Below are 13,225 nucleotides of genomic sequence, written 5' to 3' on the forward strand. Positions count from 1 at the left end.
TTCTGCCTTTGCTGAGAGGAGGCTCCTGAGATCTGGAAAGTGGCTCATATTTTCAAGGGTCTTCGTGTGAACATTGAATCGTAAGTTTGTGTTGTACTAACAAAGAGCTTGAGAGTCAAGGACCTTTGCCTTCTGAATGTTGAGTTTAAAGTCCATTCTCTATCAACAAGTCCACAATGAATCGGAACTTGACTTCTCAATGTCTGTTGATGCAACTACAGATTAGAGACTGAAGTGACCTTGGTTCTGGAATGCAGATACTGTAGATTGAACAGTTTCCCATAGAGTAGTTTCATTCCTGCAGTTTGTTAGAGGTGAGGTGCAGCATTCATGGAGAAAGCATTTGTGACGCTAAGGTTTCAATAGTAAATTAATGTTACATTCTGGATGGCAATGCAGAACTTGACCTCCTCAGATCAGCTGGGAGAGGGAAAGTAAGTCTGAATTTGGTTTAATTTGAATCAATTTGATGCAGCTCCTTCAATCCCCCTTGTCAAATTAGTAATATCGTATACTTTCAATAGTACATTTAATAACAATTAAATGAAAATGTCTCCAGCCATTTCATACAACAGTATTCCTTTGGTTCTTTCAAGTTATCATTTCAAATAGGCCAGAAAGCTTTGAATAGAGGGTAGGTTGGTGATTATGATTTTAATCTGGATGTCTGTATCAGAACCATCCATACTAAACACTTTAACCTTTTAACTACCACAAGGTTTAGAATATTATTGGATTCACCATGTAATAATAGATGAAAGAGTTCATTTTAATAATGTATAATATAATTACAATTTATACACGTGTCATACATAATACATGATAAAATCTTAATTAAATGGCTCTATGGAAATGTAATTCACATTATATATTGTAAATTGTTTGTGACATTTGTTAAAAACTGATGCAACCCTGTCAATTTTAGAACAATCATATGACTGATGTTTATAAATAATAATTAAAAACTTGATACAGTATTTTAAAACCATTTCAAACTTAGTCATCTCATGATGTCCATAGAATCTGAGGCAAAAATAGAAAAATATTTTGTGGTAAAACTATTATTTTAAATCAATATAATCAACAAAGTGAAACATTTGAGATGAAGATCCTGTCAGGGATTTCCTGACTTTGTGTTGCAACATGAATTTCTAGCTTTTCTTGCTCCTGAGAGATATTTCTCAACAGTGATTCAGTCGTCTTCATAAACCACTTCTGAAAGCCCACTTCTCCGTCAGCTCTCCATTTGCCATTGCTGAGCAGCAGAGCCATCACAGATTGCCATGGCGATGTATCCTTTAATGCTGCCAGGGTTTACCACCTGAAGGCACTGCCCAGCTGAGACTTGGTATATGCGGTTATTTATCTGTAAATTTTAAAGCATTTTCCTGGATTAATTTCACTCCCACATGATGTCAATATAGAGAATAATGAAACTTGCTCACTATACTCTTAGTGATATTGATTGTCCTTACCAAAGGAAGGATTGCAAGAACAGGTGCTCAAAGGGCTGCTTCTACTTACTGTAACTAAGGGATTGTCTGAAGGTAATGGCTACTTAGACCTGAGATGTGATGAACTTCCTACACCATGACCTGCATTATTTGTTCAAGTGGGGTACTGGACACAACAGAATAATGAAACCTCAGGTAAGCATCAATCATGATTTGACAAGGCTTGAGTGCTGCTGAACTTGTGACGCTTGCAGTCTGTGGTGGCAGATAAACTTCCCTGCCACATTGTTTGATCTGTGCAGCAGCTGCAAATTTTTTTTATAATGCTGGTGACATGTTCGGCAGATGGTTCTGGAGAAATGAAATGCTCTGTATGCATGGGAATGCAAAAGGATTTCCACTGTACCTCAGTACTCCCTTCATTTCTGTGGGGACATGTTTACCATGTATTCCCATTTTATGTTCCCTTTGTCCTTGCGTACCACACCATGAGCCTCTTACACCTTATTCTCCACAACTTCCACCGTCTCCAAAGGGATCCTACCACCAAACATAACTTTATCTTACCCAGCTGACCCCCACTCTCCACAGGGATTACTCCCTCCATAATTCTCTTGTCCATTTGACCCTCCCCACTAATTTTCCCTTCTGGTATTTATCTCTGCAAATGGCAGAAGTGCCGCATTCACCTTCTCCCTCACCTCCATCCCGGGTCCCCAACAGTCCTTCCATGTGAGGCAACACTTCACCTGGGAACGTGCTGGGGCCATCTATTGTATCCAGTGCTCCCAGTGCGGCCTCCTCTACATTGGTGAGACCCATCATAAATCGGGGGACAGTTTCATTGAACACCTCTGCTCCATCCACCTACAGTGGAACTTCACGGTGTAATTCCAATATCTATTTCCATTCTGACATATTGGTCCATGGCCTCTTGTGCCTCAATGAAGCTACCCTCAAGGTGGAGGAGCTACACCTTATATTCTGCCTGGGTAACCTCCAACCTGATGGCATAAATATCAATTTCTCCTTACGGTGAAAAAAAAATTTCTATTCCCCACTCAGGCCTCTTACCTCTTCTCACCTGCCTTTCACTGCCCACCCCTGTCCTCACCTATCACCTTCCAGCTAGCCTCCATCCCCTCTTGGCACCCTTGTATTCTGGCATCTTCCCCTTCCTTTCCAGTCCTGAGAAAGGGTCTCAGCCCGAAATGTCAACTATTTGTTCTTTTCCGTGGATGCTGCCCGACCTGCTGAGTTCCTTCAGCATTTTGTGTGTGTTGCTTTGTATTTCCAGCATCTGCAGACTTTCTTGTGATTACGTTTCATTTTCCATTATTAAGATCAAACTGAATGATGACCACCATAAAAGTATTTTCCAATTAACTCATCTACCACCTGCTCATTGCTTGAAATTAAACCCAGAATTGCTGCTGCTCATTGCTGCATATTGGCTTACAATTCCTGATTTTGTTAGAAATTATCTGAGCACTATAGTTTCATGCAGAACCTCCAGTTAATACAGCAATTGAAAGTTCCCATTGTTACCTCTCCAGGGGCTTAAGCACTTGTCAAAATTTTGCCTCACCTTTCCCTCAGTTGCAGATACCTACAGCATGTTAGTCCCTTAGTTTTGCTCAATTAGCCTCATATTATCTCCAATCTATCATCCCTCTCAAAGCTATGATGACGTTACAAATGCAGCCACCCATTCGTTATTTTTTTCATGATCCAGCCATTACTGGCATTTATTCCCTATTGCTCTCGAGAAGGTGGTAGTGAATTAATTAATGCAGATGGTACTGCCACAGCTCTGTTGAGTCAGAAGTTCCATGTTTTAGACTCAACACCAAAGACAAGTTATTTCCAAGACAGGATGGTGTGAGTTTTGGTGGATAACCTGCATGTGGGGATTCTATTTTTCATGACGGCATTGTCCATTTGATGAGAGCAGACACAACTCTGAGAGGCATTTTGGAGTCATCTACATAAGAAATTGAAGTTCTTTTTGTAGATGGCACATATTGCAGGCCCAGTGTGCCAGTGGTGTACAGAATTGAAAGTTTAGGAAGTTGGATGAGCTACCGAGTAGGCTACTTTGTCTTATATTGTGCTATAAGAGTGTTGAAGCCGCATTTCTTAGCTAGGAGAATTTTCTATGGTGCCACAGCTTTTGAATCTGGTCTATTTGAGTCATTGATGAAGCCACACTCAGGTTGGAGGAACAACACCTTATATACTGGCTGGGTAGCCTCCAAACTGATGGCATGAACATTGACTTCTCTAACTTCCATTAAATATGTCCCTCCTCCCCTTCTTACCCCATCCCTGATATATTTAGTTTTTCTCCCCCCTCCTCTTTTTTCCTCTCTCTGCCCATCACTCTGCCAGTTCTCCATCTCCCTCTGGTGCTCCCCTCCCCCTTTCTTTCTCCCTAGGCCTCCCGTCCCATGGTCCTTTCCCTTCTCCAGCTCTGTATCACTTTTGCCAATCACCTTTCAGGCTCTCAGCTTCACCCCACCCCTTCCAGTCTCCTCCTATCATTTTGCATTTCCCCCTCCCCCTCCTACTTTCAAATCTCTTACTATCTTTCCTTTCAGTTAGTCCTGACGAAGGGTCTCGGCCCGAAACATTGACAGTGCTTCTCCCTATAGATGCTGCCTGGCCTGCTGTGTTCCACCAGCATTTTGTGTGTTGTTTGAATTTCCAGCATCTGCAGATTTCCTTGTAGTTGAGTCTCTGATCATTTGGTGAGACTCTGTATATTGAAGATGGTAGTTCCTGCTGCATCAGTTGTTTAGTTTTCTGAGGACTTGTGAATAGAATTTAACCAAGTTGCACTTATTCCAACTTTAGAAGGAAGGTCATCGATGAAGTAAGTGAAAATGGTTGAGCCTAGGACACTACTCTAAGGAATTCCTGCAGGCTGTCCTGGTGGTGAGGTGATTGAATGTCAAGAAACATTTCCCATTGATTTCAATTTTACCAGCATGTCTTAATGTTTTGACATCAGGAACAATCTCCTACTAAATTGAGTATTTTATTCCATTATAAAATTCCATATAGAAACTGAGGGCTTGAGCCAAGTGATCTTGGGTAGACAAACACTATGAGCAAGTTAATGATGAGTAAGTGCTGTTTAATAGCATTATCGACAGGACTTTCCGTAATTTTGCCGGCTGACAGATTTTTAGGAGGGGGTCTCATTAGTCATTTCTGCCTCCTGTGTTATCACTTAATGTCAACATTCCTGATTACTGGGATTAAGTCTAACTGACTAACTGTGGGAAGTGAAACGTAGCAGTGCAAAAGTAAAAACGCTCAAAATGTACTTTTAACATATTATAAAACCCCTTTACACGCATTTTACTATGGAGCTATTTATTTATTTAGAGATACAGCACAGTTCTGGCCAGCAACCCAGCTATTTAACCCTAACCTAATCACCGGCATTTTGTGTGTGTTGTTCACCGGACAATTTACAATGTCCAATTTACCTATTAACCACTGTGTCTTCCTATGGAAGGACTTCCATTGAAAGTGGCATCACAAGTAAATAGGGTCGTAAAGAAAGCCTTTATTAATCAAAGCAGTGAGTACAGGAGATGTTGGTGAGGCCTAATTTGGAGTAGTGTCTGCAGTTTTGGTCACCTACCTACTGGAAAGATATAAACAATGTTGAAAGAGTTCAGAGAAAATTTACAAGAATGTTGCCAGGTCTGGAGGACCTGAATTATAAGAATAGATTAGCACTGTATTGTTTTAGAATGTAGAAGACTGAGAAGAGATTTGATCGAGGTATACAAAACTATGTGTGTTAAATATAGGGTAAATGCAAGTAGGCTTTATCCACTGAGGTTGGGTGGGACTATAACCAGAGGTCATGGATTAAGGGTGAAAGGTGAGAAGTTTAAAGAGAACTTGAGGGGAAACTTATTCACTCAGAGGGTCACGAAAGTGTGGAATGAGCTGCCAGCACAAGTGGTGCTTGTGAGCTTAATTTCAGCATTTAAGAGACGTTTGGATAGGTACATGGATAGTAGGGATATGGAGGGCTCTGGTTCCAGTACAGGTCGATAGAAGTAGGCAGTTTAAATGGTTTTGGCCTGAACTATATTGGCTGAAGGGCCTGTTTCTGAGCTGTACTTCCCAAGATCTCTAAACCAGAGAACATGGAGGAAACATGCAGTCATGGGGAGAACATAAAAATTCCTTACAGACAACTCCGGAATTGAACTCCGAACTCTGAAGCCCCAAGCTGTAATGGCATTGTGCTAACCGCTATATTACTAAGCACCCGGTAAGAATTATGTAATGATTTGTTGCAAGTTTACTTAAACATTAGGCATTGCAATTAATCAAAGATGCTCTAGCACCTCAAAGTAAAAAAAAAACTGCTTACCCCCAAAATCCACTGTTGGGATCCCCCAGACCCATGACATTTCATAAGACGTGGAGAATCTGATTGGTGAGTCTCTGCCATGTCCAAGCAGAGAAGGTTGGCAAGAATTAGTTCGTGTTCTTCATTATAAACCCAAACCTGCAAATACCACCACCGATGAGAATAGTAAATACAAATCAAATACACAAACAGAAACTTGTCTTCTATCGTTCTGTGCTTGAACTCAGCTTCTGAAAATCTTCTGACTTAAAGGGATCATCAGAATCAGGTTTAATATCACCAGCATATGTTGGGAAATTTGTTAATTTACTGGCAGCTGTACAATGATAAATATAGGAAAAAATAAAGGATTTACAGTAAGTATATACATGTGTGTATTAGTTTAATTAAATAGTGCAAAAACAAATAATTTAAAAATGAACTCGCTTTCACGGGTTCAATGTTCATTTCGAAATTGGATGGCGGTTGGGAGGAAGAAGGGAAATAAAAGAGAGATGAGAATGGATATAGGACCGCTAGAAAATGAGGCTGGGGAAATAATAATAGGGGAGAAGGAGATGGCCAATTAACTAAATGAGTATTTTGCATCTGTCTTCACTGTGGAAGACACTAGCAGTGTGCCAGATGTTGAAGGGTGTGAAGGAAGAGAAGTAGGTGCAGTTACTATTACAAGGGAGAAGGTGCTCAAAAAGCTGAAAGACCTAAAGGTACATCAGTCACCTGGACCAGAGGAACTGCACCCTAAGGTTTGGAAAGAGGTAGCAGTAGAGATTGTGGTGGCATTAGAAATGATCTTTCAAAAATCATTGGACTCTGGCATGGTGCCAGAGGACTGGAAAATTACAAATATCATTCCACTCTTTTAAGAAAGGAGGAAGGCAGCATAAAGGAAATTATAGGCCAGTTAGCCTGACCTCAGTGGTTGGGAAGATGTTAGAGTCAACTGTCAAGGATGAGGTAATGAAGTATTTGGTGACACAGGACTAGATAGGACAAACCATGTTGGTTTGCTTAAAGGAAAATCCTGCCTGACGAACCTGTTAGAATTCTTTGATCAGATTACAAGTAGGATAGATGAAAGGGATTCAGTGGATGTTGTATATTTGGACTTTCAGAAGGCTTTTGACAAGGTGCCACACATGAGGCTGCTACCAAGTTAAGAGCCCGTGGTATTACAGGAAAGCAACTAAGATGATTAGAGCATTGGCTGATTGGTAGGAGGCAGTGGGTGGGAATAAAAGGATCCTTGTCTGGTTGGCTGCCAGTGACTAGTGGTGTTCCACAGGGGTCAGTGTTGGGACCACTTCTTTTTATGCTGTATATAAATGATTTAGATGATGGAATAGATGGCTTTGTTGCCAAGATTGCAGATGATATGAAGATTAGTGGAGGGGCAGGTAGTGTTGAGGAAACGGGTAGGCTGCAGAAAGACTTAGACAGATTAGGAGAATGGGCAAGTAAGTGGCAAATGAAATATAATGTTGGAAAACGCATGGTCATGCATTTTGGTAGTAGAAATAAATGTGCAGACTATTTTCTAAATGGGGAGAAAATTCAAAAATCTGCTATGCAAAAGGACTAGGGAATCCTTGTGAAGAACACACTGAAGGTTAACTTGCAGGTTGAGTCAGTGGTGAGGAAGGCAAATGCAATGTTAGCATTCATTTCAAGAGGTCTAGAATACAAGAGCAGAGATGTGATGCTGAGGTTTTTTGAGGCTCTGGTGAGGCCTCACCTTGAATATTTTGAACAGTTTTGGGCTCCTCATCTTAGAAGAGATTTGTTGGCATTGGAGAGGTTCCAGAGGTGGTTCACAAGGATGATTCCAGGAATGAAAGGGTTATCATACAAGGAACATTCAATGTCTCTAGGTCTGTGCTCACTGGAATTTAGAAGGATGAGGGGGGATCTCATTGAAACCTTTTGAATGTTGAAAGGACTAGACAGAGTAAATGTGAAAAGGATGTTTCCCATGGTGGGAGGGTCTAGGACAAGAGGGCACAGCATCAGGATAGAGAGGCACACAAAGTGTATCCAACCAAACAGAGATGCAGAGAAATTTCTTTAGTGAATTTGTGGAATGTGCTGCCAGGTGCAACTGTGGAGACCAGGTCATTGGGTGTATTCAAGCAACACACACAAAATGCTGGTGGAACGCAGCAGGCCAGGTAGCATCTATAGGAAAAAGTACAGTCGATGTTTCGGGCCGAGACCATTCGTCAGGACTAACTGAAAGAACAGATAGTAAGAGATTTGAAAGCGGGAGGGGGAAGGGAGATCTGAAATGATAGAAGACAGGAGGGGGTGGGATGAAGCTAAGAGCTGGAAAGATGATTGGCAAAAGGGATACAGAGCTGGAGAAGGGAGAGGATCATAGGACGGGAGGCCTAGGGAGAAAGAAAGGGGAAAGGGAGCATCAGAGGAAGGTGGAGAGCAGGCAAGGAGTGATTGAGAGGGACAGAGAGAGAAAAAAGGGGGAATTAATGAATAAATAAATAAGGGATGGGTAAGAAGGGGAGGAGGGGCATTAACAGAAGTTAGAGAAATCAATGTTCATGCCATCAGGTTGGAGGATACCCAGACAGAATATAAGGTGTTGTTCCTCCAACCTGAGTGTGGCTTCATCTTGACAATAGAGGAGGCCATGGATAGACATATCGGAATGGGAATGGGACCTGGAATTAAAATGTGTGGCCACTGGGAGATCCTGCTTTCTCCGGCGGACAGAGCGTAGGTGTTCAGCGAAACGGTCTCCCAGTCTGCGTCGGGTAAATAGAAGGCTACACCGGGAGCACCGGACGCAGTATATCACACCAGCCGACTCACAGGTGAAGTGTCGCCTCACCTGGAAGGACTGTCTGGGACCCTGAATGCTGGTGAGGGAGGAAGTGTAAGGGCAGGTGTAGCACTTGTTCCGCTTACAAGGATAAGTACCAGGAGGGAGATCGGTGGGAAGGGATGGGGGGGGGGGGCAATCGAATGGACAAGGCTGTCACGTAGGGAGTGATCCCTGTGGAAAGCAGAAAGGGCAGATAGAAAAATGGAGGGCTCTGTGGGAGGGAAGGGTTACACTGATCTTAGAATAGGCTAAAAGTTCAGCACAACACTGTGGGCCAAAAAGCCTGTACTGTTCTATGTGCTAAGGGTTTACTTATCAAAACAAAATCACAAATTAAATTCAGCATTTTCATCTCCCCAACTTAGTACAGAAAGTCTAAGTGAGCTGGTTATAACCCAAACCCAGTAGGAACAACCTACTCACCTGATCTGGGTCTGATAAGTTGCATTCTTTGACTATCACTATTCCTCCTTTTTGGCTAGGATGGTTCTGAGCACTGATACATTTGGCTGTCTGTAGATGTCTTATCTGTGAAGACAGGCACCAAGTTTGGTCACATCACATCAAAATGGGATTCATCTATCCAATGGTTCCCAGACGTGGCACATAAAATGCTTGCATTCTAATTACTCACACAGATGAGGCTCAGGTTATTGATACATAAGAAAAAGTGGCCCACAAAGTGTATTCAGTTCTACAGGAGGGATCCATTATAATAACAAATAGATTGAGAGCTTTGACTGATATTATCAGCCCTCCCTTGACTGCAATAATACATTCTAATTACTTTTTACATCTAGATATTTCTCCCGAGTTAATTTACAGATTTACAGTGACAGTGGTTCTGGTCTGGTCCAATGAGTATCTTACTTCCTTAAGTCTGACCTGTCAGACGCATATGATAACATGGGGAAGAGGTTACTAGGCTGGCATCTGGCAGTCCAGACCATCCACAAATTACACCACAGCAGCTGGGGAATTTAAATTCAAGTAATTAAATAATATTATAATTAAAAGCTGGTATTACTCATGGCAATCATGAAACTATAGGATTGTTATACGTGGTCCATTCATAACTATTCAAAAGGAAATGTGTCTTACCAAATTCTGACCTCCAAGCCTTAAGAATCACCAATGTGATCGACTCTGACTTTTAACTGCCTCCTCAGTTTGAGGGTAAACACTGGTGGACAATGAATTCTGATGTTCTCAGCAAGATCAGTATCCCCAGAATAAATTCAACAAAAATTCCTTTTGGATTTGAAGAATCCCCTTCTCCTTCCCCTAGCAAATCAAATCAAATCACTGTCATACTCTTTGAATTTAAGAAGCCTCCCAACAGCCACCCACATGTGAGGTTGCTCAGTTCCTACTCTCCACCTTCAGATTCTAACTCCATACCTCTTGAGCTTCCGTCATCGTCTCCTGAGAAATGTCCTGTTATAAGGCTTGGAGGTCTGTTAATGAGTTTCCTTTTATCTATCATAGATGTCAGTTTCCTAACTCAATTGCTATCTGTGATTATCTCTTCAGATACATGTACTAATTACTGTGACATATACATGCCAAAACTAGTTCCTCAGGGTCTCCAATCTCACTTCTCGGATGTTCCTCATGACTTGTTACCACTTTTAAGCAATTTGTGATTTAGATATATATTTATCTCACAGTAGAAATAAATAACTTAATATTTAACTCAAAGTCATACAGCATAGAAATGGCTCCTTCAGCCAAACAAGATGCCTACCTTGGCTAGTCCTATTTGCCTGTGTTTGGCACCTACCCCTTAAACTTTTCCTTTCAATATATGTACTCTTCTAAAAGTCTTTTAAACACTGTAATTGTCCCCACTCTTACCATTTCCTTTGGCAACTTGTTTCATCCCACCACTCTGTGTGGAGAAACTTTTCCCTCAGATTCCCTTTAAATCTTTCTCCTCTCACTTTAAACCTATGTCCTCTAGATTTTAGACTCCCCTGTTCCTGGAAAATTAGTGTATCAGTTTACTCTGTCCATCAAGGTCACCCCTGTGCCTCCTCCATTTCAGGGTAAACAGCCTCACGCTACGCAATCTTTCCTTACAACTCAAATACTCCAGTCATTGTCACGTATCTGCATCTTTCTAGCTTATTGACATCCCTCCCACAGCTAAGCAATTTATCAGCCTCACAGAGGTTGATATGTCAACTTCTACTCTATGTGCACATGCAATGTGAAATGACCCTGTGGATGCTGGCACCAACCCATCCATTTCATTACCAGTTGCTTCAGGATGTGCTAGAGTCAGAAACTAGACCTCAGAAAACCTATTTCACTTTATCAGCTGACAACACAGATGTAGAAGGACACAGACCTAATGCAGGCAAATGATTAGTGTAAAAAGGGCATCATGATCAATATTGACAAGCACCAAAACAGCTCATTTGTGTTGCATGACCCAGCACTCATTTCTATATACTCAGTTTCTTTAGCTGAGTCAAAACCTCAATTTTCCTTCTCACTTGAAAATGCAAACACTTAAGGGAATTTTTCCCCCCACAAAACATTCAAGGAACTTTTGCCTCATCAGCTGCTGTTTCCAGTGTAAAATATTAGCACTAGCTGCAGTGGAAGTGATTGGTGATTCTCCCATCAATCACAGCTAGAGATCATTCTGATGTAGGTGACTGGAATTGATTTTAACCCTACAATTTATGTTACCATCATTGCAACTTAGGGAGCAATCACCCTGTTATTTTTGGAAAATCTCACAATAGTTATGACTACAAGTTCTTGTTCCATTCTATAGATGATTTTCCTGTAGTGCACAGTAGATTGTTCACTGAACCCTCTATATTTCCAATTCACTGGTTAATACAGTCCTGTCACTGCACATTAGATCAATACAGGTTTTGGTTTTAGAGTTTTGGCCAAAAGCAAATTAGTTGAAAGAGCCATGAGTTTCTTTATAACGTGTTTTATTTCAAACACAAGACTCTCACAATCTGTTGAAAATGAAAAGCAATATCAAAGAATGAAAAAAGGAAGCCAGCCATTTTACAATGATATTTTTTATAACTAACTGAGAAAGGGAAATTGATGAGCAGCAGTAATTAACTGAGGTAGAGTGTTTAAAATACTTCCCAAGAGGGATTAATTGGTCTCACAGGTACAGGACAGGTTAGCAGTAAAGCAATATAACCACACTCCAGAGACTGGCAAGTACTGCCACTGGAGCTCGGGAACTTGATTTAAAACTCTACAGATTTTTTTATATATAGATTTTACACTTATTAATATAAACAGTTTCATCCAATTACAATTACAAACTGAAGCAGTTTCACAGAAATGTATCAACATGCTTCATACTTGATACTAGGTATGGTCAACTTGCAAGATTGACTTCAATGTGATAGGTATCCAGTACATGTTAATACAAAACAGTTTAAACTTCCTGTTTCCACCTTGAATACTCTTGCTTTTTACATTGCAGAGTTTTGGTACAGATGCACAGGCATAAACATAGGTTTGTCCAGCAGCCGGGATAAACTTGGGAACAATGCCCACCACATTCATAAAGGCTGAAACATTACTGGACAGGAATAAGGAGAAATGAAAGATTACTCAGGGAACAAATAATTTAATTATGCAAAGGTTACTCACTTCTCTGCAAAGCACTGTAGCCATTTTATTTCTCAAGGGTTCTGAATTAATTCCAATCTTATTACAGCACATTAATTGCCCTTCAGTTAAACTGATTCACAGAAATCGACAGGAAAAAAATGATTGTCAAACACTACTGAATGTTGGTGAACTAACTGTCATAGTCCTATGAAGTTATCACATTTTGGAGAATTGAGCAATAGTTTAACAATGCAGAATTTAGAATACTTTAAGAATGCATTATTTCTGTGAAATTACTGGATGCAAGTTCTATTATTGCATCCATTACTGGACTAAATAATTCTACACTTTTAAACATTTCACATGTCACACTGACAATTGCCACAGTGGAATGTGTTATAGGCGACAGAATATTGAGAAGTATTTCTCCAAGGACAGAGTGAAGGAAACCGGAGTAGGTATAGCCAATATTATCACAGCAGTTATATTCAGCAAGGACCTAACATTTCAGAGACAATTTTCTTTGTTTTTCAAGATTTCTTTTTCACTACTTAAAGCAACACATGTTTTTAAGAAGCTTGTCTCACTGAGTCATTTTGTACCACAAGAATCGCAACCAATAATCTGAGGCAGGAACCGAATTGAAGTTATTGCACTTCAGGTTGCTGGCTTCTGGGGCTTCCAGGCTGTGTTGGTGGATAATGAAAATGAGGTTAGCCAATTGTTCCCTTCAGCATTAAGGAGATGAATACTATCAGGTGTAACTGAGCAAATGGCTTTATCTTTTTTTTTACAGGAATCCAGCTGGCAGGACAGGTTTGTAAATTATAAACACATGAGATTTTACAGAAAATCCAGAGCAACACATACAAACTGCTGGAGGAACTCAGCAGGTCAGGCAGCATCAATAGAGAGGAATAAACTGTC

General features: G+C 40.7%; 1 protein-coding gene across 7 annotated transcripts in view; it reads right to left on the minus strand.

Moving 5' to 3' along the window:
* Positions 1 to 750: 750 nt before the first annotated feature.
* galnt11 (UDP-N-acetyl-alpha-D-galactosamine:polypeptide N-acetylgalactosaminyltransferase 11 (GalNAc-T11)) overlaps positions 751 to 13,225 on the minus strand; it is a 123,809-nt gene continuing 111,334 nt past the window's right edge. For all 7 annotated transcript variants that reach the window (XM_073054938.1, XM_073054936.1, XM_073054940.1 and 4 more), the window contains 3 exons: positions 9,119 to 9,223; positions 5,857 to 5,994; positions 751 to 1,366 (listed from right to left, as the gene is read on the minus strand). In XM_073054938.1, the coding sequence (XP_072911039.1) occupies positions 1,235 to 1,366; positions 5,857 to 5,994; positions 9,119 to 9,223 (375 nt within the window). In that variant the 3' untranslated portion in view covers positions 751 to 1,234. The remainder of the gene's footprint in view (positions 1,367 to 5,856; positions 5,995 to 9,118; positions 9,224 to 13,225) is intronic.

The sequence above is a fragment of the Hemitrygon akajei genome, chromosome 8 (assembly GCF_048418815.1).
Source record: "Hemitrygon akajei chromosome 8, sHemAka1.3, whole genome shotgun sequence".
Taxonomy (NCBI): Eukaryota; Metazoa; Chordata; class Chondrichthyes; order Myliobatiformes; family Dasyatidae; genus Hemitrygon; species Hemitrygon akajei.